The sequence below is a fragment of the Oryctolagus cuniculus genome, chromosome 19 (genome assembly GCF_051225735.1).
Source record: "Oryctolagus cuniculus isolate XC-2025 breed Fujian yellow rabbit chromosome 19, ASM5122573v1, whole genome shotgun sequence".
Taxonomy (NCBI): Eukaryota; Metazoa; Chordata; class Mammalia; order Lagomorpha; family Leporidae; genus Oryctolagus; species Oryctolagus cuniculus.
The window spans coordinates 6,845,418-6,870,697 of record NC_142885.1 but is presented as its reverse complement, the minus strand read 5'-3'; the positions used below and the strand labels follow the sequence as shown (position 1 = coordinate 6,870,697).

Below are 25,280 nucleotides of genomic sequence, written 5' to 3'. Positions count from 1 at the left end.
TATTTTTTCATGTCATTATCATATTTGCAAGCTTTTGCAACAGTTAGGGGTAGGTGTGGTTTTTGCAAGGGTGCTGGGGAAGGCTCCAGGTTTGATGCGTTAGGGACTTGGGCGAGGCAGAAGAGTCCACAGGCAAAGTCCTGCCCCCTCCCGCTGATGTGTTTAATTAGAGCAACAGTGGCTGGGCTTTTAAAAAGTGTATTGATTTGGGGCCAGCACCGCGGCTCAATAGGCTAATCCTCCGCCTTGCGGCACCGGCACACTGGGTTCTAGTCCCGGTCAGGGCGCCGGATTCTGTCCCGGTTGCCCCTCTTCCAGGCCAGCTCTCTGCTGTGGCTAGGGAGTGCAGTGGAGGATGGCCCAAGTGCTTGGGCCCTGCACCCCACGGGAGACCAGGAGAAGCACCTGGCTCCTGCCTTCGGATCAGCGCGGTGCGCTGGCCGCAGCGCACCAGCCGGGGCGGCCATTGGAGGGTGAACCAACGGCAAAGGAAGACCTTTCTCTCTGTCTCTCTCTCTCACTATCCACTCTGCCTGTCAAAAAAAAAAGTGTATTGATTTGAAGTAAAAGTGTTTTTAAATTTATTTTCATTTTATTTGACAAGCAGACCAGCAGAGAGAGAAAGGGAGACAGCATCTGCCTGCTCACTCCCCAAATCCAATGGCTGAGACTGCACTGGGGCTGAAGCTGGGTGCTGGCAATGCCATCCAGGTCTCCCGCAGAGGTGAACAGGAACCCTGTTGTCACCCAGAGTGACATCATCCTGCCTCCCTCGGTCTGCCTTAGCCAGCTGGAGTCAGGAGCTAGAAACTGAGCCCAGGAACTCCAATGAAGGATAGAGCTGTCTTTTATCATTATTTATTTAAAGGTGTATTTATTTATTTGAAAGAGTTACAGAGAGGCAGAGGCAGAGAGAGAGAGAGAGAAGTCTTCCACCTGCTGATTCAGTCCCTAAATGGCCACAACGGCCAGAGTTGGGCCGATCCAAAGCCAGGAGCTTCTTCCCTCCCGGTCTCCCACACAGGTGCAGGGGCCCAAGCACTTGGGCCATCTTCTACTGCTTTCCCAGGCCATAGCAGAGAGCTGGATCAGAGGTGGAGCAGTGGGACTTGAACTGGAGCCCATATAGGGTGCTGGAGCTGCAGGTGGAGGCTTAGCCCACTATGCCACAGCGCCAGCCCCCCAGTGCCTTCTGTTTCAGCTGACTATGGCTGTGTAAGGAGCTACCCCCCAAACCCCGGCTTAAAACAACAGGTACTGTGTTCTCACGGGTCTGCACGTTGCCCAGGTCCAGCTTGGTGGTTCCTCGGCTCCATGTGACATTAGCTGGGGCTGTGTCCCCTGAGGACCCGGTGTACAGTGACATCTGTTCATCATAGATGACTCTGGTGGTCACCAGGGAGCTCAGTGGGGCTCCCCTCTCCGTGTGGCCTGGGCACCTCTCAGAAGAGGGGCTGAGGAAGCAACTCTCCTTCTGTGGTCCAGCCTTGGCAGGTGTGTAAGGTCACTTCTGCCACATCTCAGTTATAAACTAAGTCCCAGCGCCAGCCCAGTCCTAGCACTCAGTGGCAGGAATAGAAAATGATTTTCTGCCTTTTTTTTTTTTTTAGACAACCAGTCTTTCGGAGATGGAGCCAGGCGGGGTAGAGAGGTATATTCATACAGCAGAACTCAGCAGGAGCCCCCGTCCTGGTTCCTGGCCTGCCTACCTGCCTGGCACCTGCTGGGATGCTCGTCTACACCTCAGCCGCCTGTGGCTCCCCGACAGGGAACGGGCTGTGGCAGGAGAGAGCATCGGGGGGCACGAGGGATTCTGTGAGGCCCAGGATGGCCCCGGTGGGAGCATCGGCCCAGATCCACCCCCGCACATGCTGCCCCCAGGGACTGGCCTCTCGGCTGGGTAGAGCTCATTCCCACTCAGCTCTTAGGACCTACTCAGCCCTTGCCCCCTGCATGAAGCCCTCCTGGGCTCCTGCCGAGCTCCCACGCCAGGAACTGGCCAAGGAGCCTAGCACAGAAGGGTGCAGACCCATTTCCCCGCCCCTCGGCTGCATGCCACCATAAAGAAAATCAGAAGCAGACAGGTGCAAAAGCAGGTTTTATCCAGCAGCTATTGCGACGGTTCCATGGAGAACTGGGCTTGCTATGGACACAACATGGACAAATGGGCATTTATAGCCACGTAGGTGGGGGTGGGTGTTTAGTGGCTGGAAGAATACTAAGTGTGTGTGGGGGGGTTCTGGTTAAGCAGACCCAGCAGGATTCTCGGTGAAGGCAGGCCAGGTATCTCAGGCCGGGGGAGACAGGACTGGATCAGATATTGAGGGTGCGGATTCCGGCTGAACCGACTGGACAGGACGTCTGCTGTCACTGGGCAGTGCCAACGGGGGCAGGGGAGCTCAGAGGTTGCAGCTGAGCTGGGGAGAGGAAGAGGCTGAACTCCAGGCCAGCAGAGAGAGAACTCCTGTCCTTAGCCCCTCATGCAGGCCCAACCCCACCCACGCCTGCTTCCCTGCAGTTGGTTGCAAGGACCTGTGTGGCCCCTTTAAAAAAAATTTTTTTATAATAACCGATCCACACTGGGTTTTTTTTTTTTTAATGCTTGATTCTTATTTGAAAGAGAGAGAGAAACAGATCTTCCATCCTCTGGCTCACTCCCCAAATGGCTACAACGACCCAGGCTGGGCCAGGCTGAATCCAGGAGCCAGGAACTCCATCAGGGCTTCCCACGTGGGTGGCAGGGATCTAAGCACTTGGGCCGTCCTCTGCTGCTTCCCCAGGAGCATTAGCAGGCAGCTGGATCAGAAGCAGAGCCGCCGGGACTGACCTCTGCTCTGCTATGGAATACTGGGGTTGCAGGCAGAGGCTTAACCTGTTGCGTTGGGGGTCTCTCACGTGGCCACTTTTGTCCTCTGACTGCACCCAGGTTGGAGAGAGTGACCTGCTCCTCTCTCTGTCCCTGATGCCGCAGCCTCAATGAGCCCTCACTCCCAGCATGCCCTGGGGCTGGCTGGGCTGGACACTGCCCCCCAGGGAACATGGGCATCCCAGGGAGGGGCTCTCTCTGGGAGGACAGTGGGCAGAAGATATTCTCTTTTCCCACTGTGGTGTCGGAGGTCACAGAATCAGGCCACAGGATCCATCCTCCCACAAGCGTGGATGGCCAGGTTCTTGATGAACTGTGTACAGTTCCCAGTTCCACAGCTTAACCTGGCTCACCTCCACCTGGCTCACCTTGGCAGCACTTGGAGGGTGCCCTGCACCCACCTGACTCAGGGCTCTGGGGCTCGCTCACTGCCCCCAGACCAGTCGGCCACACAGCATGGAACTCAAGCTGAGACAGGAGGGGCTGCTGTTTCTCTCTGGGCCCAGCCCACCTGTGTCAGCTACCCCTCAGTGCCCCGGGGTGGGGCGAGTGGCTGTGTCCACTATGGGGTCTGTTGTGTTCCTGCTCTCTAGGGGTGCACAGGCTGGGGTGGGCTGCTAAGCTCCCATTCCCTGGCCTGCGGCTGGGCAGCAGGTGCCCAGTCCCCAGCAGGGCCAGCTGCCTGTCTCTGTCCCTCCCCAGGATGCCTGGAGCCCTTGGCAAGCGAGGTAGGGGGTGTTGTCTGCTTCCAGTGCTGGGTGTGGGTATCCCCGAGTTCTCTTGCCTGAAGCTCCTTGGATTTCCTGTCTATCAGACGCCCCGCAGGGAGGAGGGCCATTGGCAGGATTTGGTCATTATCTGGATCACAATCCTTGATGTCAAAGTGGCCCCAGTGCCACCCCATCCCCAGCCACCTGTTCCATGGATAACTCCTCGTGTCTACCTTTATGACTGTTTATAACCAACGTCTGAGCTTTCAACGCTCAGCTGCTGGCCCCTGGGCTGTGCTGGGTTGTGGTGGGCCTTCTGCTCTGGCTGGTCCCCTTCTTGCTGACACCCCTCCCCCTGCACAGCCTGGGACCCCAGTTGAAAGCTGGGATTGCCTGAGTTTTTTTCTTTTTTCAAGATTTACTTACTTATTTGAAAGTCAGAGTTACAGAAAGAGAGGGAGAGACCGAGATCTTCCATCTGCCGCTTCACTCCCCAGATGGCCACAATGGCCAGAGCTGGGCCAGGCTGAAGTCGGGAGCCAGGAACCTCACCCAGGTCTCTCACATGGGCGGCAGGTTCTCAGACACTTGGGCCATCGTCCACTGCTTTTCCCAGGCCATTTGCAGAGAGCTGGATTAGCAGTGGAGCGGCCGGGACTCAAACCAGCACCCATATGGGATGCTAGGTTTCAGACAGCTGCTTCACCTGCTATGCCACAGTGCCAGCTCCCTGAGCTATATTTTTTCATAATAAAAATATTTGTTTGAAGAGCAATGTGACAAAGAGATAGCTTCCATCTGCTGGTTCACTCCTTTAATAGCTGCAATGACCTAGCCTGGGCCAGGCTGCAGCCAGGAGCCAGGAACTCCATGTTGGTCTCCCACATGGGTGGGACTTGGACCATTTTCTGCTGCCTTTGCTGGCACGCTAACAGGGAGCTGGATCAGAAGTGGAGCAGGTGGGACTCAGACCATCACTCTGATGCAGGGGTGGGTATGCACCCCAATACCAGCCCCAGGGCCGGAGTTCTTCAGAGAACTGGGGAGTGAGTTCAGGCCTTAGCGGAGCACAGGAATGCGTCATGTACGAACACAGGCCCTACTGGGAATGATGGAATAGCAATGTGTATATACATGTGGCTAGAAATCCTGGGGTAATAGGCTACAGGCCTTGGAGGGAAGGTGGGCTATAGTTCTGGTCCCCAAGAAGCCACAGGAAATGGTGGCCAGAGAGGGTCAATGGCCAGGACATGCCTGGGACCACGACACTCAGGAAACTGGCCACATCGCACCTTCAGGAGTGTCCTGCTGCCCCAAAGCATCACAAGACGGATGTGCAGAAAAGGGGAGAGGTGAGCATGGACCCTGGGTTCCCCCACGAGAAGGGGCCAGCCAGGCTGGGGCCCTGCCGTGGTCCAGCCAAGGCAGCCGGTCCTGACCCCTGGCAGCTCTCCGGGCTTGGGTGGCCAGAGGCTCAGACCCTGGTGACTTCCAGCACTGTCCTGAGCAGGTACAAAGGTGATCACTGGCCTGGGGTGCCGGGGGTGGGGGATTGTGTGCTGAGGCTCAGCCAATCCAAGGCCCTTGGCAAGACCCACACCCCAGCATGGGCCGGTGGAGGCAGACCTGATGGGAGGAGTCGGGTGGAGTGGGACTGCATCCTATGCCTCCTAGCAAGCAGTGGAGGTTTGGTTTTCTCAGAACAGTGGTGGACCCACCTGAGCACACCTGGCTCTGGGAGTCTCAGGTGTGGAGCAGGGGAGGGCACCTCGGGGGCGGCAGAGCCTTGTCCCTGTTGCGGCCATGCCGTGACCTTGGCTCCTGAGCAAGGGCTTTGGGGCCTCTGCCTGTCACGGGGCAGCAGCAGGGAGAGCTGGCCCTCAGGGGTGGTGAGTGGGGGAAGCCTGGTGGTCCCTGCAGAGAAGGAAGGAGAGAAATCAAGTCTTGGATTAGGGACCAGGTGAGGACAGGCCAAGGGGAGGTGCTAGGGTGGTGCGGGGTCCTCGCCCAACCAGGTGGGGTTCTGAGGCCAGGGTGGAGACGCTGATTCGGGTTGTCCTCTACCTGCCTCTGGGCCCTGGGAGACCGACCCCTGAGGACCCCCACCCCCCTGACGTTCCTTATTACAGGCAGATTTGACCAGAGGGCAGCACAGACAGGTGACGCCAGGGCGCTTACCCCAGCCCGGCCCTGCCATAGCACAACTCCCACCTGCTGGACCCCATCTCCCGTCCTCCACCTTCCAGTCGCTTCCATCGACCTGGCTGGCACTGTTCCTGGCTGTCAATCACCCCTCAGTCAGAGGCCTTCCTTGGAGCCACCTGTGACGAACGTTACTTCCTGCTGCACCTGTCAGGTAGGGTGGGGGAAAGGCCGAAGCTAGGAATCCAGGATTCAAAAGCTCAGATAGATAGCCCCAGGACCAGATGGGACCTCGCTCGGGAGGTGGGCTCGGAGAATGGCACAGCCCACGGAGGTCAGTCCCTCCTCAGGTCTTCCCTCCTGGTGCCCTACACATCTAGGACTTCGTGTTGGTAGACTTCTGATTTTTCAATTTTCTAAACATAAGTTAATTATTAACTAAGAGATATATAAGAACAGTAAGAGATAGGGGTCGGCGTCTGCAATGCCAGTATCCCATACGGGTTCCGGTTCTCATGTGCCTGGGAAAAGCAGTCAAAGATGGCCCAAGTCCTTGGACCCCCACCACCCACGTGGGAGTCCCTGGCTCCTGGCTTCCGCCTGGCCCAATCCTGGGGAGTGAACCAGCAGATGGAAGCTCGCTCACTCTGTGTGTGTGTGTGACTCTTTCAAATAAAATCCTAACCAAACCAACCAACAAACGAAACAAGAAGCAAGCACAATTACTCTGATGGTTGGATTCAGCCCTTGGCTCCAGCCAAGTTCTGGGCAGAGAGGAGGTGTGCCAGGCCGGTGTGAAGCCACCTCCTTGGGGTTGCCGCCCTGTCCGGAGGGTCCAAGGCAGAGGGATGCCCCAGAAAAGAGCTGAGAACAACGGTACACGCAGGGTGGGGGCCCGGTGCTCAGCAGCAGACCCCAGCCGCGCGCCTGGGGGTGCAGGCAGACAGGTTCCCACCACCCCCTCACTTCTGTCTCAACCCGCAGAGCCCTTCCCCTCCGCGGTCCGACGCCTGCCTAAGACCCCACCTCCAGCGCGAGCTCCGCAACTCCAGGCCCCGGCTGCCCCCCAGCCCCCGACTCAGCCCCCAGGACCTGCACGGGACCTGCACGCCCCGGCGGCCCCTGGCGAAGCTGCAGGCGTCTGGCCGCACCTGCACCCTCACCTGCGACCGATCGCTCCCCTCACCGCCCACCCAGGCACGGCCAAGCTACACACGCCGGCTGGACCCGCCCACGGGTCCCAGTGGGGGTCTGCATCTCCCTCCGCTGCCCCGGGGGCCGGTCCCTGAGGACGGGCGGGATGCGGCCGGAGCCGGACCCGCCTCTCCGCAGGCTCTCCCCGGACACCGCTGAACTCCCGGGACGCCTCGGGGTGGGCGCAGGGTCGTGGCGGGGTCCAGAGTCCAAGGAACCCCGTCCCGGCTGAGCAGACGACCACCCCCGCCCAGCCCGAGCACCCCCAGCTCGGCCGCGTGACCGGAAGTTCCCCCCCGTGGGTGCGGGCGGGGCGGGGCCGGCCAGCGGCACTTCCGGTGCCCACGCGCCGCCGCCGCCGCCGCGCAGCTCCCGGGCCGTCACTTTGTGTAGCGCGGGGCCCCTCAGCGGCCCGCAGGCCACGGCCCGGCCTGGCCCGGCTTGCTCGGCGCGCGCGGTGAGTGGGGCGCGCGTGGCCGGGGCGGCGGCGCGGGAGGCAGGTGCGGGGCGGGCCCGGCCGACCCTCGACGCTGGGCGCGGGAGGCCGCGGCGCGCGGCGGGGTCGGGGCCTGGCAGGACCACAGCCCCGCGCGGGCCGGGCTTTGGGAGGCGGCGCCCACGCCCCGCGCGCCTCGTGGACCGCCTACGCGGGGCCAGCGCGTCCACACCGGGCTGGGAGCCCTGGGGCCGGGCCGGCCCCGCCGCGAGGAGTGGGCGGGCCGCGGGGACCACGCGCGACGCCCCGGGAGGTGTCGGTCACCTCCTCCTTGGCCGCAGGGGAAGGTGCAGGAGCGTGGCCGCCCCTCGGGACACACCCATCCAGGAGGGGCTGTCGCCGTGGGTGGTGGAGGGCGATAAACCCCTGGAGGGAGGTGGGAGGGGGGGTCTGGGCTTGGCGCCCCCACCACCTGCTTTGTGACCTTGGAGGGGGTAGTCTCGTCCAAGGCGTCCCTTCTCAGCGCTGGGCAGCCCTGCTGGGTCTTCTGCGTGGAGGTGCCTGGGTAACCCATCACTGGGGTTGGTGGGGCCTCGCTGCTCCCTGGGGCAGCAGGGGTGGGAGAGGGGCCGCCTTTGGTGGAGGTACCAGGAGGGTCCGGGCCCCCAGCTCTGCCTGTGTGGAGAGCCCTTGGCAGTTGATTGGATCCAACAAGTGTTGGCAGGCCTGGGGAGCTGGCTGGGGCGGTGGTGAGGAGGTTGCCATGGGACATCCCGGAAGGCACAGACCCAGGAGGGTGGGGGGAGCGAAATCCACGGAGGGACAGCGGGGGTGGTGGTGGTCAGGGAAGGAGGCCTCCCTGGGGGACGTGAGGTCAGGGTGGCCACCCGCAGGAAGAGGGGACTGGGTACAAGTGTACCCACCGCCTGCATCCCCACTTCTTGGCCTTCCCTGGACTTGGGGTTTGCGTTGAGTTTCTGACATTCTCAAACACTGCCGCGGAAGCGCCTGTAGGGTTACACCCTGGAGTGCCGGGGCCCAGCAGGAATGCACGTCTATGGTGACCCAGGGTTTTGTGTACGCGGAGCTGCGTGCCTGACCTGACCTCTGTGGCCTCAGACCTGCAGCTGGTGCTGCAGGGGTGGTGAGCCAAGTGGGTCTCTGGGGGGCTCGGGACGTTGGGCCTCGGGCAGCAGACGGCCCAGGGCCCGAGCTGACCTGCTCCCGGTCTTCTCTACTGACTCCCGGGTCTGTGCCACTCTGCTGGCCTCTGGTGACCCCTGGGGGCTGAGAGGGAGGCTTGGAAGAACACTTTTCCCGGCGTCGTCTTCGGAGGCACAGACTCTCCACTGCTTCTCGATGCTGTGGTCAGCCTGTTGTGGACTGTCAACGGCAGTGGGGAAAAAAAAATCTCATGTCCACTGCGGTGACCTGTAGGTGCCTGGGTAACCCATCACTGGGGTTGGTGAGCCATTTTTAAAGTAAGCGTTGGCATGTTTACTTGGCGGGGGCATTCAGACTGGAGCAGAGAAGGGTCCAGAAGGATCCGAGAAAACATTCTGGTGCTGTGAGCGCACAGCACAGGGAGCCGTGGGGAAGGGGCTGGGGTGGGGAAGGGGCTGCCTCAAGGAAGAAGAAAGGGGAGGGAGTGCCGGGGAGGGAGAATGGCATGAGCAAAGGTCCTGGGGTAGGGCCGGCGCCGCGGCTCACTAGGCTAATCCTCCGCCTTGCGGCGGCGGCACACCGGGTTCTAGTCCCGGTCGGGGCGCCGGATTCTGTCCCGGTTGCCCCTCTTCCAGGCCAGCTCTCTGCTGTGGCCAGGGAGTGCAGTGGAGGATGGCCCAGGTGCTTGGGCCCTGCACCCCATGGGAGACCAGGAAAAGCACCTGGCTCCTGGCTCCTGCCATCGGGTCAGCGCAGTGCGCCGGCCGCGGCGCGCTGGCCGGGGCGGCCATTGGAGGGTGAACCAACGGCAAAGGAAGACCTTTCTCTCTGTCTCTCTCTCTCACTGTCCACTCTGCCTGTCAAAAAAAAAAAAAAAAAAAAGGTCCTGGGGTAGGACAGGCAGGGAGCCGCCGCCATGACACTCTTCTGTCGGGTCTTCCCGGATGGCAGCTTGGCCTGTGGGAGTCTGAAGTTGCTGCTGCCCCAGGTGGTGGCCAGGCAGGAGACAGCTGGGCTCGGCATGAACGTGCAGCCGGAGGCACAAGCGACAAAGCCGGGGCTTGGAGGCGGCTCGGGCGGCACCGGAGCTGCTTCTGTCCGGCAGGCATCTGCACTCACCGGAGAGCTGTGGCGGCTGGGGAGGGAGGGAGGCCTCTGGGGAGCCAGGCTGGCTGCGGGGCTCCAGGGTTCGCACCTGCAGCCCCAGGATTCTGGGGTGGGCTTGGCTGGCTTTGGAAATGGGCTCGTTCAGGTCTGAGACACTGGCGAGGTGGGTGCTGGGGACGGCCCTCCAGAGCCTCAGAAGCAGACCCATCAGCAACTCCACGGGGCAGGGGAAGGCTGTGTAGCTGGCAGGGAGGAGGCGGCCCCAGGCCTGCACGTGCCCATCCCACTTGGGTCCACAGCCCTGGGCCCTGGGCTGGCCAGCAGGGTGGCTGGGTCCCCCTCTGAGTCCCTGTGGTTGGCGCGTGGGACCCTGGGAGCCCCTGGGGCTTCACTTCAGCCCTTAGGGTCCTCTGATCACCACAGGTAAAGTTGTGCCACCTGTGCTGGTATGGCAGGGAGCCAGGGTCCCGTGACCTGCTGAGCTTTCCCCGCGTGCCCTGAACTGAGCAGGGGCCCAGAGCAGACGGGAGGGAGCTGCCCGCTCATGGCCTCTTCTCGCCCTGTCTGGCAGGAAGGAACCTGCTCTGGTCTCATCTTTGACCTCAAGAGACCCTCGTCTTGAAGCCTCCCCATCCCGCGCTGAGCTTCCCAAATGCCGCCAGCCTGAGGCCTCCCAGGAGCCCTTCGCCCTGGTCCATGTGTGTTGAGGCCTGGGTAAGCATCTCTGTTCTCTGGACCGAGTGGGCCGTGCCAGCCCTGGCCGCTGTGTCGCTCAGACTCAGTGCCGCCCCTTGAGGATGGAGACTTGGGGATTCATACCCCACGCACCCCAGAGAGAACAGCTCCTCCCAGGCGTGAGGCGAGAGAGCTGAGGCCACGTCCCAGGGCACATGGGGATGGGCTCTCGGTGTGGAGGTGGGAAGAGCCCCCCGCCCTGCCTCAGCCCCAGGGTCTTCAGTCCCAGGTGGCAGGATGAGTCCTGCCTCCCTCCCAAGCCCATGGGAGCCACTGGGGGGCCCTGTGTCGCCGGCAGCACCCATCAGCACCCCATCACCAGGCCCGTGTGTTTCAGGCCAAGCGCAGGCTCGCACCCCAGGACGATGGCCGCCCTTCACACCACTCCCGAAGCCCCAGCCGCCCAGCTGCAGAGGGCAGAGGACGGGGCGGAGTGCCATCCTGACCAGGAGGAGGAGGAGGACGAGGACGAGGAAGAGGACGAGGAAGAGGAGGACGAGGAGGACGTGGAGGAGGTGCTGGCAGAGGAGCGGAGCTCGGCAGCGGGCAACCGAGAGCAGCCTGGCCGTGGTGGTGATGCCAGGTCCTCAGTTCTTCAGGGGGAGGGTAAGAAAAGGAGCCAGCCCCCCCGGGAGGAAGTGAGGGGAACCTGGCTGGGACATGGCCAGGCCAGGCCGACGGAGCTGGCTGGGCACCAGGGCCCCGGTTTTGAAATGAGGCAGCACCCTGGAGCCCTGGCCCTGCTGGCTGGCTGGCTAGGCTGGGTGCTGGCGGGCAGCTGCCCCTGAGAGATCTTTCCCCTCAGCCCTGCAGGCCCCCCGGGGTCCAGCGGCTCCTGGGGATGAGGACCTGGAGGACGAAGAGGAGGAGGAGGAGGAGGAGGATGACGAGGATGGTTTCCCGACAGCCGAGTCTCAGGTGAACCGCTCTTCCTTGTTTGGCGCTCAGGTAGTCTGGGCAGGGATTCCCCATGGAGCCTCGGCCCCTGCCGTCGCGGAGGCCTGTGTGGGCAGTCGGCACTGGCATCCTCGGGCCAGGCCGGGCTCTGAGTCGGGATGGGCTGCGGGAAGCCCCAGGCCCAGGGTCAGGCTCTGCTTTCCTGGGGCTGACCCTGCCAAGGCCCCTGGGTTGTCCTGATGCTCGTGGCTGCTGGCCACTCAGCTGCACTGTGTACAGTGAAGTCAGAGGCCCAGCTCCCCCCCGGGCCAGGCTGCTCCCCAGGGCCTGCCTGCTGCTGCCCGGTCAGATCGGGCTTCTGTGCCCCCAGGGAGTTCATCAATGGCACCGTCCACCCGGGAGGGGGCCCTCCTGCTGCTGCGTTGGCTGTGGCACTTGCCTGGGCCACACTGAGGAGCAGGAGGGGTACAGGCTTGGGCCTTGTTGTCTCCCGACCTGGCCTTGGACGAGCTGGGCTGTCCACGCTCCCTCAGCCCAAGCCCCTGCCTCCGGGGCTGTGGCCGGGCCTGAAGCCCCCAGTCCCATTGGCCACGTGTAGACCGTTTGCTAATGGGGCACGGGGCGTTGCAGGGTCTCCGCGTGTCCTCACTGACTGTGCCTGCGCCCCTGGGGCGGCTGAGGGCAGTGTTGGCTTCTGTGTTTCCAGGGGCTGGTGACCTTTGAGGATGTGGCTGTGTACTTCTCCCTCGAGGAGTGGGCGAGGCTGGACGCAAGTCAGCGGGGCCTCTACCAGGAGGTCATGCAGGAGAACTATGGGATCCTGGTGTCCCTGGGTAAGGGGTGCAGGGGCCACCGGGGGCCCCAGGGTCTTAGAGAGGGTGGGTGCTAGAGCTAGCCCACTCCCAGAGGGGACCTGGGACCTCCCTACTTTCAGGGTGGGCCCCATGTGGCCCGGCCACGCCCAGAGCCAGGTGGGCACGTCCGTGGAGCTGCCGGTCCAGCTCTGGTCTGGGTGCTGTGCAGTCTCCAGAAGCCTCCAGGGTGAGGAGGGAGGTGAGGCGTGAGCCTCCCTCCGGTGAAGGTGTGGGGAGGGGCTTGGCAGGAGGGCGCAGGCTCCCGGGGAGGGGCCAGGTGAGGGGGGCTGGCCCCGGGAAGGGTGGGAGAGGAGAGGAAGCAGGCACGGGTGGGGACAGCAGGGGTCCGCTGTGACGGCCGCCCAGCAGCTGCTGCTGCTCTTCCTCCGGGCAGGCTACCCCATCCCCAAGCCGGATCTGATCTTTCGGCTGGAGCAAGGGGAAGAACCGTGGGTCCCAGATAGCCCCCGGCCTGACGAGGGAGACATCGTCACTGGCGTCTACACAGGTGAGCATGCGAAGGATGTTTTTTAAAGAATTTATTTATGTATTTGAAAGGCAGAGCTGCAGGGGGAGAGAGAGAGACAGAGACAGAGATCTTCCATCCCCGATTCACTCCCCAAATGGCCAGAGCTGAGCTAATCGAGAGCCAGGAGCCAGGAGCTTCTTCCATGTCTCCCACGTGGATGAAAGGGGCCCAGGCACTTGGGCCATCTCCTGCTTTCCCCAGGTGCATTAGCAGGGAGCTGGATTGGAAGTGGAGCAGCTGGGACCTGAACCGGCGCCCCTATGGGATGCCGGCTGCACAGGCGGCAGCTTTACCAGCTGTGCCACTGCGCCGGCCTCGAGATGCAATTTTGTGGGGTTTGTGCCAATGGTTTCTTGGAGCAGCTGTCAGACTGTGGCCTCCACCTGGGCTCTCTGCAGACACGGGTCCTGTCCCTCCACGTGCTGCCTGTCACAGTCTCAGTGCTGGCAGACTGGGGCACAGGCCCAGTGGTGCAGACAGGCCGGCCATCGGTGCTAAGCCCGGCCTTCACCTTGTAGCTCCTCTTGGGCCTGGCTCTGTAGAAGCCTGTGGCTGAGAGATTCTCAGAGGACCCTAAAAATGATTGTCCGTCCCCACTGTGAAGTCGGGGGTTCTTTTTGTGGGGGGAGGGCCGGTTGTCCACTTGTGGCTTAGAGCCAGGGCGAGGCCGCAGGGGCCCGAGCTGTGCGGTGGCGGAGCGTGTGCGCCCTCTGAGCCAGTCCTCGGCTCCTGCAGCCCTTGGGCCCTCTCAGTCTCCTCTGCGCTCCCCAGGAGGCCCCGGGGCAAGCCTCTGACCTGTGGGCAGGTGGGGGCTTTCTGGAGAAGAGGTTTGGGAGTGATGTGTACAGAGGCATCTGGGGTGAGTTTCTCTGGGGGCTTTGGGGCTCGCTGTTAAGTCTGAGCCCCCCTTTATGACCTGGAGTAGGAGGAATGGGGGTGCAGCCCGTGGGCCGGCTGCAGGCCTTGGTCTCGAGTCGCTCGGCGCTGCCCGGTGCGCCACAGGCTCAGGGACCCCCTCGGAGTGTTTGGAGCGGGAGGGCTCTTAGGGGCCAGAGACGCTGATGCCGCCTCCAGGTGAGGCTGGGGTGCCGGTGATGTTTCTCAGAGCACCTCAGGAGGTACGCCCTGTTTGTAGTGGGCTCACCCAGGGAAGCCAGGGGGAGGGGGACCTGGGTCTCGGCCGGCCGAGCTCCTGCTGTGTGGTCGAGCCCTGCCTGTTTTCCACGCCTCGTGGGGTGTCCTGGAGCTGAGCCCGAGGCAGTGCCACGGGCCTGCTGCGTCTGGCTGGGGACTGCGAGCTCCCTGAGGGGCCAGCTGGCCCTGCGCCCCCAGCTGGGCTTCCCCTGTGCCAGTCACAGTCTTGGGGCTGGCGAGGCTGGCGTGCACCCGGAGCAGGCAGAGACTCGGGGGTGTGCTGGAAGGGGATGCAGCTGCAGAGGCTGGGGCAGCTGGAGCCATGCGAGCCCCTGGGGCGTCCTTGGCTGCGAGGCCCCTCCCCCACTGCGCCCTGTGTCTGTGCGTTCCTTTCTGTTCAGCTGAGGCCCATGAGTATACAGGGGCTGGGGGACAGGCGTGCACTGTGCCGAGGCTGGTGGGGTAGCCTCGCTACATGCAGGGGTATCCCTGCCTCGCACTCCCTGATGACCGACTCAGCCGCATTCCGCCACTCAGCTGCCAGCGCCTCCTGGATGCCCCCGGCAGCCCCTTGCTGCCCCTGGCCCACTGGTGCTTGTTCCCCGCTCACTGCTGCGACCCTCCCCCTCCTTAGCTGGCTGGGATGGCAGGGTCTCTGCTCCTTGTGAGTGCCCCTGGCCAGTCCCGCCCCAGGTTGATCTCTGCTCACTGCTCGCCTCCAGCTCCTGGCCAGGGCTTTAAGTGCCGCGTCCCTCCTTGTGCGCCCAGCCCAGCCCTGGTCTTGTCTTCCTGGCTGCGTCCTTGACATCCCCGCCGCCCCCTGCTGCGTGCCAGAGCAGCCCGTGTCCCTGCCCTTCCCGCCCCACGGCCCGGTCTGGCATCAGGCTGTCAGGCCCATGGCCAGGTACCCCTGCGCTGTCAGCCGCCTTGCCCTGGAGGGGCTTCCTTATGTGAGGCCCCTCTCACCTCCTCCCTCCCACCTGCCTCAGGGCCTTTGTGCTTGCTCGCGCTCTGCTGGGGATGGGTGTGCCCCCCCTGCGGCCTGCTCAGGTCCTGGGTCTCCGTGGGCGGCTCAGGTCCTGGGTCTCCGTGGAGTCACGCATTCTCTGTCTTGACTTCAGGAGCTGCAGCCTGCGTGTGGTCACTCCAGGATAGTCACGGCATCTGCCGCTCTCGCTGCAGCCAGAAGGGAGCCGGCCTCCGCGGTTGCCTCCTGGGCTCCTGCCCTTGCCCCCAGCAGAGTTGCGCTCTGTAAGAGCAGGCACGGGTCATGTTCGCTCTGCTCCCGCATGGCGCACCAGGCTGTGCGGGCAGGAGGAGCCTGGTGCCGCACTGCGACTCCCGCTCGCCTGCTGCCGCTCTTCTGAAAGTAGAGGACGCTCGGGGTCCAGCCCGCTTAGTCAAGGGCGTGAGGCCCCGCCGGTCAGTAGCCAGCCCAGCCAGGAATGGGGCGACGGCTGCTCGGGAGCGGCTGGCACCAGCCTGCTGCCCTGGCTCTCACAGACAGCCCGAGGCGCCCCTTCGCTGTGCCGTGCCCAGAGGGGACCTTGTATGTCACCAGGTCCTCCTCTTCTCATCCTGGCCCGGGACAGGGCGTTTGGGTCCTGAATCGTCCTTGTGCTTGGGAGGGGAGGGGGAAGCCTTATGTGGCAGAGCAGTGGGGTGAGGACTGACAGGTGGGTGGGTGCATGTGGCGGGGCGGGTCCTGGACTCTCCTTCCTGCGTGGTCAGTGGGTGGTGTTCACCGCACAGCACACAGAGGAGGCCCTTCGGAGGTGACTGCCAGTGACAAGAGGCAGGTCCTTCACACAGCCCTGCCCACCTGGCGGGAAGGGACGGCCACTGAAGCCGGTGGATTTGGGCGTGGCTCCCTTGTATACTTGGTCTCTCGGTGACTTCCCCGTGGGGGAAGGGGCTCTCAGCCCATCTGGAGTTTCTGTGTGGAAGGAGGAAATTCCCTGGGGAGGCCTGGGGACGGGTGTGGACTCTACACTGAGAACGGACTTCAGAGCCTGCACCTGGGGCTGGGCAGACTCAGAGCTCCGACTGCCAAGCAGGTGGAGGGTGCTCAGGCGTTGTAGATGGCGGCAGCACAGTTCCCGGGCTGTGTCCCGGTGGGCTGAGCATCGCGTAGCCACCCCAAGGGAATGCCATGGGCCCCACCCACAGGCAGGGCACTCGCAGGAGGTGGCTGGGTGCTGGGCCATTGGGGCCACCAGCTGGAGTGGAACCGGTCTGCAGAGGGCCCCTCCCACAGCCCTGTCCACCTTCGTGGCGACTTCCGGGCTGCGGGCACCACCTTGTATTCGGAGGTCCCTGTGCATCGGTGCCTCTACCCCTGCCCCGCCCCACACCGAGCCTCGATTCTGCATCAGCTGCTGGCAACCAGGAGACCCTGGTGTGAGCTGGGGTACGCCCTCCCCCACCCCGCCCCTTCCTGGGCACAGAGGTGGCCTCCAGAACAGAACCCACCTGCCCCAGGGCCGTCTCTGGTGAGCGGTTGGGCCTGACGGTGGGAAGGGGTGTGGCCTAGGGAAGGGCGTGGCCTAGCGTTTGAGGGATGAGAAGCAGGGAGCACCCGGGGTCCCCAGCTGGGCGCTGGGCTGGCCTCGGAGACTGCGGGGGCCCAGTGGGCGGCACCCGGTCCTGGTGATGACAGCGATCATTGGCTACTGAGTCCAGGCAGCACCGGCACGAAGGGATCCCACGTGGTTAGAAACCCGCCTTCCAGCTGGGGACACTGGAGGTAGACAAGGTCCCACGTCCAGAGAGCGGTGGGAGTGGGGTTTGGGCCCCAGTGGGCTCGTAGCATTGGGCGCCCTCGCGCGGAAGCTGAGGGAGAAGCGGCGGAGGGCCCGGCCCAGGCCGTCCTTGCAGGGCTGCACAGAGCCCACTGGGCACGCGGGTTTGGGGGAGCCCCTGCCTGTGCAGCCCTGCTCCCATCAGAGGGGCTGAGACGGCGTCGGCATCCGCGGAGGACAGCCGAAGCAGTCTTCCCGGAGACACCTGTGGCCCTGAGGGTTTTCTGGTTTTTCTTGTCCAAAATTGTTATTGATTTGGAAAGCTGAGACAGAGAGCTTCCGTCCACGGGTTCACGCCTCAGGTGCCCACAACAGCCAGGGCTGGGCCAGGCTGAAGCCAGGAGCCCGGAACTCCATCCGGATCTCCCACGTGGGTGGCAGTGGCCCACGTACCTGAGCCGTCACCTGCTGCCTCTCAGGGTGCACATCAGCAGGAAGCTGGGGTCGGAGCGGAGCCAGGACTGGAGCCTTCGTGCTCCGATGTGGGATCTGGGCGTCCTAGTTGTGTCTGAACCGCTGCCCCCTGTGCCTGCCCTCGCTCCCGAGGGTTTAATCCACGTACTTGGCACCTTGTTTGTTTGGACTCTGCCTCCCCCCGACTCCTCCATAGCAGATCAGAACCGCGTGTCGTACCAGGGTCTCCCTGTGCCTGACTCGGACACAGGCTGTGACAGTGACCTTGTGGCGAAGCCCAGGTTTCCCCTCTGCAGGCAGAGCTGGGAGCCCTGGTCCTGCTGCTGCCTTGTATCTGTAACTCCCTGGGGCCTGCAGGATCTTCCTGGAGGCCTGGCTGACTGTTGCTAAGGCCAAGTCCTTGAAGCAGATGCTGGGCACAGGGGGCTGAATTCCAGCTCCCACCCAAAGCCTGCCTCCCTGCACCCCGAAGCGTGGCGTGACAGTTGAGTTTGAGCCACTGGCCCACTGTCCGTTTGCTTTTTGCCCCTCCTGTCCAGTGTCCTGGCTGCCCTTGGCTGGGTCTGAAGGGTGGAGCTGATGAGTTCTCATTTTAGGTCTAAAACGACATCGCCCCTGGGAATGCCATCCGCGGAACAGCTGGTAGTGGTGGGCCACTTTGGCTGCAGGGGACAAGCCAGGCCTGGCCTCGGCACGCTCATCTCCCCTGGGGTCTTTTCTGGGATCTGGTCTGACTGTCCAGGGACCAGGGTGCCCCACCCAGTATCCTGGGGGCCCCGCCCCACACTTATTCTCCTTGTGGGACAAGCGGCCACTTGTGCTCCAGAACTAGCGGCTGAGGTCCCCCAGGTCTCTCAGACTGGTCCACGCTACACAGCCCTCAAGGGTGGGGTGGGGCTGGGGTGACCTTTCCCACCCTCTCAAACCCCACCTACATCCGAGGCTACCTGGTGGCAGGCCTCTGAGAGTGATGACCCAGCTGCTGCGGCCCAGCCCTTGGCCCGGCCCTGAGGAGCACGGAGTCACCTGCCCCACTGGAGAAGCCCACCTGCTCCGTGCTGTGAATGCCCCTGCCCGAGGGTCTCCTCAGGGCTCATCCAGGCCAAGGAAAATCCTTTGATCATCAGCCCAGCCTCCCGGATGAGGGGCGGGGGAGTTGGTATGGAGCAGACGGGCATCCAGTGAGGAGGACCCAGGCCTCCCTGCCACTCGAGGGCCACAGCGCTTCCCATCACTCATTGCAGCTGTAGGCAGCGCTTGCGGTAACTCAGCTTAGTAAAGAAGCGAGTGTTTTTAAAAAGTTGGGTTTTTTTTTTTTAATGATTTATTGATTTGAAAGGCAGTTACGGGGCGGGGGAGGGAGGAAGGGGGAGAGATCTTTTATCCCCTGGTTTACTTTCCAAATGGCCGCAATGGCTGGATCTGGGCCAGACCAAAGCCAGGAGCCTGGAGTTACTGCTGAGTCTCCCATGTGGGTGGCAGGGACCCAAGCACTTGGGCCATCCTCTGCTGCTTTCCCAGGAACATTAGCAGGGAGCTGGATCAGAAGTGGAGCAGCTGGGACTCGAACTGGTGTCCATATGGGGGGGGGGGTGCCAGCACTGCAGGGGGTGCCTTAGCCAGCTACACCACAGTGCCAGCCTCTAGAGACTTTTTATTATTATTATTATTTCTTATTTGAAAGGCAAAATGATAAAGGTAGGGAGAAAGACTGTGCTTTTATCTGCTAGTTTCCTTCCCAGATGCATGCAACAGCCAGGGCTGAAGCCAGGAGCTCCGCCCCGGCCCCCATGTGGGTGGGGGGGACTCAGGGACCTGCACCATCCTCTGCTGCCTCCCAGGGTGTGGGTTAGCAGGGAGCCCAAGCACCCAGGACTTGAGCCAGGTGCTCTGCTATGGACGTGAATGTCCCGAGCGTGGCTCAGTCCACTGCGCCACAAGGCCTGCCCCGATGGGGAGCTTTTTATTTAAAGGTAATTAGTAAAGGGATGAGCACCCAGAAGGTATCACACACTGTGAAAAGGGCTGGCCTGGTGGCACAGCGGGTTACGCCACTGCTTACGACACCAGCATCCCATATTGGAATGCCCCAGCTGCCCTGCTTCTAGTCCAGCTTCCTGCTAATGAGCCTGGGCAAGCAGTGGACAGGGCCCCAGTGCGGAGGTCTCGGGAGACCTGGATGGAGTTCCTGACTCCTGGCTTTGGTCCAACCCAGCCCGTCATCACAGCCATTTGGGGAGTGAAGCCTGCTCAATCTCTCTCTGCCTTTCAAATAAAATAATTTAAAAAATAGCACGACTCACTTTCTTACCCTCTTACACAGCACGTATCTTCCTCCCAGCGCGAGTCAGGCTGCGTAGCTGTGTGTGTGGCTTCGCTTCCCTGGGCACTGCACTGTGTCGGTGCGTGCCTCCAGGCGCCCACGTAGAATGTCAGGACGTGGGCTGTGTGTGGGGCCCAGCCGCCCGGCAGCGTGTGGTGCTGGGCCCTGGGAGCCAGCCCTCCCTTGAAGGTGGTCCAAGCTCATGCAGCCAGAGGACTGGAGTGGAGGGGAGAGCCCCGTCCCTGTTGTGAGAGCTTGGATCTCTGGGTGCTGGGGTTCTGAGGTGGCCAGAGCGCAGGTGCTTTCTCTGTGTAAGTGCCTGCCCCGTCAGCAGCACTTGAGTGTCAAGATGGCAGGTCTGTGGGTGGATCCCATGTCTGTGCTGCCCACACAGCCCCCTTGGGGGGGCAGAAGGGAGAGGCCAGGGTGGACAGGAAGGCTGAGACTCAGGGGCTTGGCCTTTCGTTCGGGGAAGGTGCTCCCAGCTCACCCACACTCAGCACGGTGGGACAGAAGGGCCATGCTGGTGGCAGCTTAGGGAGAAAGCCAGAGAAGGGGTCGGAAACCTGGGGCACAGCACTGGAGCCTGGCCAGATCAGTGGCAGCGTCAGCCCCTGGCCAGGCCAGCCTTCCACCTCCCCTGTGCATGTAAGAGGGAGCCCCTGACTGCTGCGGAGAGCGGGAGGGAGGCCGAGCGAGGCTCCCGGGCTCATAAAAGCAGGTTCTGGGTCGCAGGCAAGGCTGTGCTAAGCTGGTGGGAGAGGCGGGGTCCTCTGGAGACTAACAGGCTTCTGGCCCCGCCCCTCTTCCTGGTCACCCGACCCTGATGGAGCCTTAGACCTGGGTCTCAGCCAGACCCCCAGACAAGCTGTCCCCCGGGAGCTGGTGACCTGGAACAGGTGTTAGGGGCCAGTCCTAGAAGAAAAGGGCAGGCCTCGGTTAGTTAGGGTGGCTGCGGGCCTGCGCAGCCCCGCTCGCGCGAATGGAGGTGCCCGTGCGGCCTTGGGCGGAGGTCCCCCGAGCCAGCCAGAGCGTCGCTGACCTTCGTTCTGGCCTGCCTTTGTTGCCTCCAGGAGCCTGGTTCTGGGCCGACGACATGGAGGACCACGAGGAGGAAGATGATGAGGACTTCCTGGCGGAGGTGGCTGAGGAGGAGAACGAGCCCCCGGGGCTGTGGTCAGCGGCCTATGGCGTGGGGGACGTGCCTGGGACTTGGGGTCCGGATGACTCGGATTCGGCGCAGACTCCCGAGAGGTGGGGGCCTGACCCCGGCGACGTGGGTGTCCTGGCTGAGGGGTCGGAAGCTAAGCCTTTCCTGGCTGGCCGGGACCCCGGCGCGAACCTGTTGGCACCCTGGGCGTTCCCGGCAGCGGTGGCAGCCCAGGCCGGTAGGCCGGAGACCACGTGCGACGTGTGCGGCAAGGTGTTCCCGCACCGGTCGCGGCTGGCCAAGCACCAGCGCTACCACGCCGCCGTCAAGCCTTTCGGCTGCGACGAGTGTGGCAAGGGCTTCGTGTACCGCTCGCATCTGGCCATCCACCAGCGCACGCACACCGGCGAGAAGCCCTTCCCGTGCCCGGACTGTGGCAAGCGCTTCGTCTACAAGTCGCACCTGGTCACGCACCGGCGCATCCACACCGGCGAGCGGCCCTACCGCTGCGCCTTCTGCGGCGCGGGCTTCGGGCGCCGCTCCTACTTGGTAACGCACCAGCGCACGCACACGGGCGAGCGGCCCTACCCGTGCCCGCACTGCGGCCGCAGCTTCAGCCAGAGCTCGGCGCTCGCGCGACACCAGGCGGTGCACACAGCTGACCGGCCGCACTGCTGCCCGGACTGCGGCCAGGCCTTCCGCCTGCGCGCCGACTTCCAGCGCCACCGGCGTGGTGGCGGCTGTGCCGAGCCCGGCGGCGAAGGCCCTCGGCGGGAGCCCCGTGAAACCACAGCCACGGCGGGTCCCAGGGAAGCCGAGGCCAGGCCCGAGGGGTCTGAGGAGCCCGAGGCTGCTGAGGCGGAAGGAGAGCGGGAGGCTGAGGCCAGAGAGGCGGAGGAGACGCCCACCCCCATGAGCAAGGAGGACCGCGAGCGGGACAGGCGGTTCCCCAACCTGGGCAATGGCCTGGGTGAGGGCGAAGGCCCTTCCTCGCACCCACTTGGCTTCCACTTCCCTGTGCACCCCAAGTCCTGGCTCCACCCGGACGGCTTCCCGATCCTGGGCCTCCCAAACTTCGGGGAGCGGGTTCCGGCCGACGGGCGTCCCATGCCGGGACCCCTTGGGGGCCCCCTCTCCCTGGTGGAGGGCGCGGGGCTGGCCTGCGACCCCTTCGGCGGAGCCGGGGCCGGGAGCGTTGGCAGTGGCCTGCGTGCGTTCGGGCCCGCGGTCGGGGGACTGCTGTCCGAGCCCGCGCCCGCCGCGCTGGCGGAGGAGGAGAGTCCGTGGATCTGCTCGGACTGCGGCAAGACGTTCGGGCGCCGAGCCGCGCTGGCCAAGCACCAGCGCTACCACGCGGGCGAGCGGCCGCACCGCTGCGCAGACTGTGGCAAGAGCTTCGTGTACGGCTCCCACCTGGCGCGCCACCGGCGCACCCACACGGGCGAGCGGCCCTTCCCGTGCCCCGAGTGCGGTGCGCGCTTCGCCCGCGGCTCGCACCTGGCGGCGCACGTGCGCGGCCACACCGGCGAGAAGCCCTTCGTGTGCGGGGTGTGCGGCGCAGGCTTCAGCCGCCGCGCGCACTTGACGGCGCACGGGCGTGCGCACACCGGGGAGCGGCCCTATGCGTGCGGCGAGTGCGGACGCCGCTTTGGGCAGAGCGCGGCACTGACGCGGCACCAGTGGGCGCACGCCGAGGAGAAGCCGCACCGCTGCCCCGACTGCGGCAAGGGCTTTGGCCACAGCTCGGACTTCAAGCGGCACCGGCGCACGCACACGGGCGAGAAGCCCTTCCGTTGCGCCGACTGCGGCCGTGGCTTCGCGCAGCGCTCCAACCTGGCCAAGCACCGGCGCGGCCACACCGGCGAGCGGCCCTTCCCGTGCCCCGAGTGCGGCAAGCGCTTCTCGCAGCGCTCGGTGCTGGTGACGCACCAGCGCACGCACACGGGCGAGCGGCCCTACGCCTGCGCCAACTGTGGCCGCCGCTTCTCGCAGAGCTCCCACCTGCTCACCCACATGAAGACGCACCGCGGCGCGGCAGGCGCGCCTGGGCAGGCGGCGACGGCTCCCGCGCCCAAGGCCGAGGCTCCCGCCAAGGCGCCTCCCGGTACGGGCGTGAGCAGTGGGTCAGGGGAGCGTGGCAGCGCCCTGCTGGAGTTCGCGGGTGGCACGAGCTTCGGTTCGGAGCCCTCGCCTGCGTTCGCGGGGCCGTCGGGCACCTACGAGGAACGCGTCCTGTGAGGAGCCCGAGGCCGTCGGGAGCGCAGTCCACAAGGGTCACCGGGGCAGCTCGGGTGCAGGCCGCTGCGCACTGGCGCCTGGCTCCCTTGGCCTCGGGAGGCTGAGGGTCCCGGTGCTGGGTGCGGTGCCTTCCTTCAGCTCCTGCCCCCGCCCCACGGCCGCGGGGATTTCTCACGGCTGGGGCCGCCCCACGTGCGCGGGGGCAGGCGGCACTATTTATTGTACTGAACGCCGGCTTGGGCGGCCCGCGGAACAAGTGACTGACGAGTGTGCGACTGTGGCGGGGCAGGGGAGGCCGGGGCAGTCCAGAGAGTGCGTGACTGTGTGGCGAGGGGAAGCCTGGCAGGTTTCCGGAGGAAGGGGCCCCCTTGCCCTGGCGGAAGAGAGGCGCGAGGGAAGGCGTTTATCGTGGCCGTTACTGGTGGACGCTTGTTTCCATCTCGGGTTCCCTGAAGAGAGCGGGAGGAGGAAAAGGAAGCCAGAATCCAAGCCCATGCAGGGGCAGGCAGTCGCAGGCATCCCTGGGGGGCCCCCACACCCTGCTTCTGCGCCCAGGTCAGCCGGGCGCTAGCTGGTCAAGCCTCAGCGTCCTCCGAGTCCCCTGGGCCTCCCGTCCCCGGCAGCCGGACGCGGCCTACCCAGATACCACCGGGCGCCCAGAGCAGCAGGTGGGTGCGCCCGGCCCTGCCCGGCCACTCCCAGAGTCCTTCAGGGTACAGCAGCTGAGGTTGGAGGAAGGATCTTCCCTGCCTTCCGAGAGGGCAGCGGGTTCCTTGAACTCTTGCTGCATTTGCGTTCAGATCCCCCTCGTACGGTCGTCAGGGGTGGGGGCGGTTTGTGCAGCGGTGGGGACTGAGCCCCGGGGTTCGGTGATACAGCAGGCACCCAGCTGTGTGTATTCCCTCTCCCCGCCCCCGCACCCTCTGGACTGGACAGCTGAATCCTGATTCGCGGGGGGTCCCTTGCGTCACATCTTTTGGGCCAATGCGAGTGGGGCTGGGAAACCTAACTGCATTCCCTTGTAGACCCTAGTTCTGTTTAGCGTAGACATGGCCTCGGGGGCTGGGCCCACAGCCAGGCTGCTGGGGGCTGGGGTGGGGTAGGAGGCTCGGTGTGGACCGTTGGTGGGTGGGAGGAGGGCCAGGGTGGTGGTGGTAAGACTTAGCCCAGCTGGTGAGGTCGTGGGGCAGGGTGGTGAGGAGGGCCCTGCCGCGGCTTCTCTCCCCGCCAGGTTTCTCCTCTCCTTGGACCCTGTGAACCTCGAAGGGCCGTGGGCTGGAGGGGCCTGGGCGGTCCCAGCCGCGGCTGCCCTGCCTGCAGCTGTGGGCAGGACCTAGCTTTAATAAAGAGTGGAGAAGCGAGCTCTCGTGTGGCTCTGTCCTGTTGCCGTCCCTCCCCACCCACCCTCACCAGGAGGCTGCACAAGGCCTCAGGCCCACCTCCCTTTCTGCAGATGCGGTAGGAATTTTCTAGAACTAGACTGGTCCTAGGACAGCCGACGAGGAGGTGGCCCCCTGTGCGTCCTGAGTCTGCCCACCTCTCAGCTCCCCACGTTGTCGCCCGTTCTCCTACTCGGGCAGCACTGCGTTTAGGCCAACCTTGCCGTGCTCTGAGAGGGACTGGGTCACCTGCCAGGTGGTCCAGGCACAGTCTTGGGCCTCTGAGGCCCCAACACCATGTGGGTCTACCCAAGGGCCTGCCTGCTGCAATACCAGGGCCGCCAAACATCCGCCTCTACACTGGTTTATTGGCTTTTTGTGTTCTGGCATGGCCTTCCCTATAGGGTGGCAACAGTGGACAAGAGAGCGAGTTGTCTTCTCAGGGGCTGATTCGGAGGCATCAGAACAGGGCAGCCCAGTGTTTCCGTTTAAAACAAAGCCACCAGGCTCTGCAGCAGCCGGCAGACACCAAGACCTGGGTAAGGCCTTGGGGGGGGGTCCCCCTGGCCACTCAGGAAAGCTGCAAGATCCTCAGGGAGAGCTCACGGTTGGTTGCCCAGCTGAATACTGGCTTATTTTGGTGGTGGTGGGGGCACCCATCCTAGAGTCATACAAAGAGAGTGGGTGCATTGCCCGGTGAGCTGTGGAATGTGACCCACTGGGTGCAGCACCCAGAGGGCACCCGGCCCTGCACACCTGGCTCCCCTCCTCCGACCTTTTTCATGGTCATTTTTCTCTCTTCCCTCTCTGATTCCTTTCTCTGTCTTTTCACATCTCTGCACACATTCCCTTCTCTTTGTTCAGTGGTCGGCTACATGTGGAATATAGTGTTTTGCAACCCTTTGGTTGTACTTGTTAAATGAAGCTTTGTGATCTTTGCTCATTATTTTTTTCCTGGCTGTGATAGGCAGGCCAGTTGTGGACCTTCCACTGTTACAAAGCAGTCCTGTCCACCTTGACCACCTACAGAGTCCTCCCACACCGACTGCCCGGCACAGCTCTGTGGGCGCAGACGCCTTTATAAAGGTTTATTATATTTAAAAGGCAGACTTAGAGGGGCCGGCGCTGTGGTGCAGTGGGTTAACACACTGGCCTGAAGCACCAGCATCCCATAAGGGTGCCAGTTCTAGTCCTGGCTGCTCCTCTT

General features: G+C 63.7%; 1 protein-coding gene across 1 annotated transcript; it reads left to right on the top strand.

The window, feature by feature from the left end:
* The first annotated feature begins 7,230 nt into the window (after positions 1 to 7,230).
* ZNF316 (zinc finger protein 316) lies at positions 7,231 to 24,055 on the top strand. Its single transcript, XM_051839050.3, has 7 exons — positions 7,231 to 7,369; positions 10,191 to 10,333; positions 10,692 to 10,960; positions 11,160 to 11,272; positions 11,958 to 12,084; positions 12,500 to 12,613; positions 20,380 to 24,055. The coding sequence occupies exons 3-7, from the start codon at positions 10,720 to 10,722 to the stop codon at positions 22,692 to 22,694; spliced, it is 2,910 nt and encodes a 969-aa protein (XP_051695010.2). The 5' UTR covers positions 7,231 to 7,369; positions 10,191 to 10,333; positions 10,692 to 10,719; the 3' UTR covers positions 22,695 to 24,055.
* Positions 24,056 to 25,280: the final 1,225 nt, after the last annotated feature.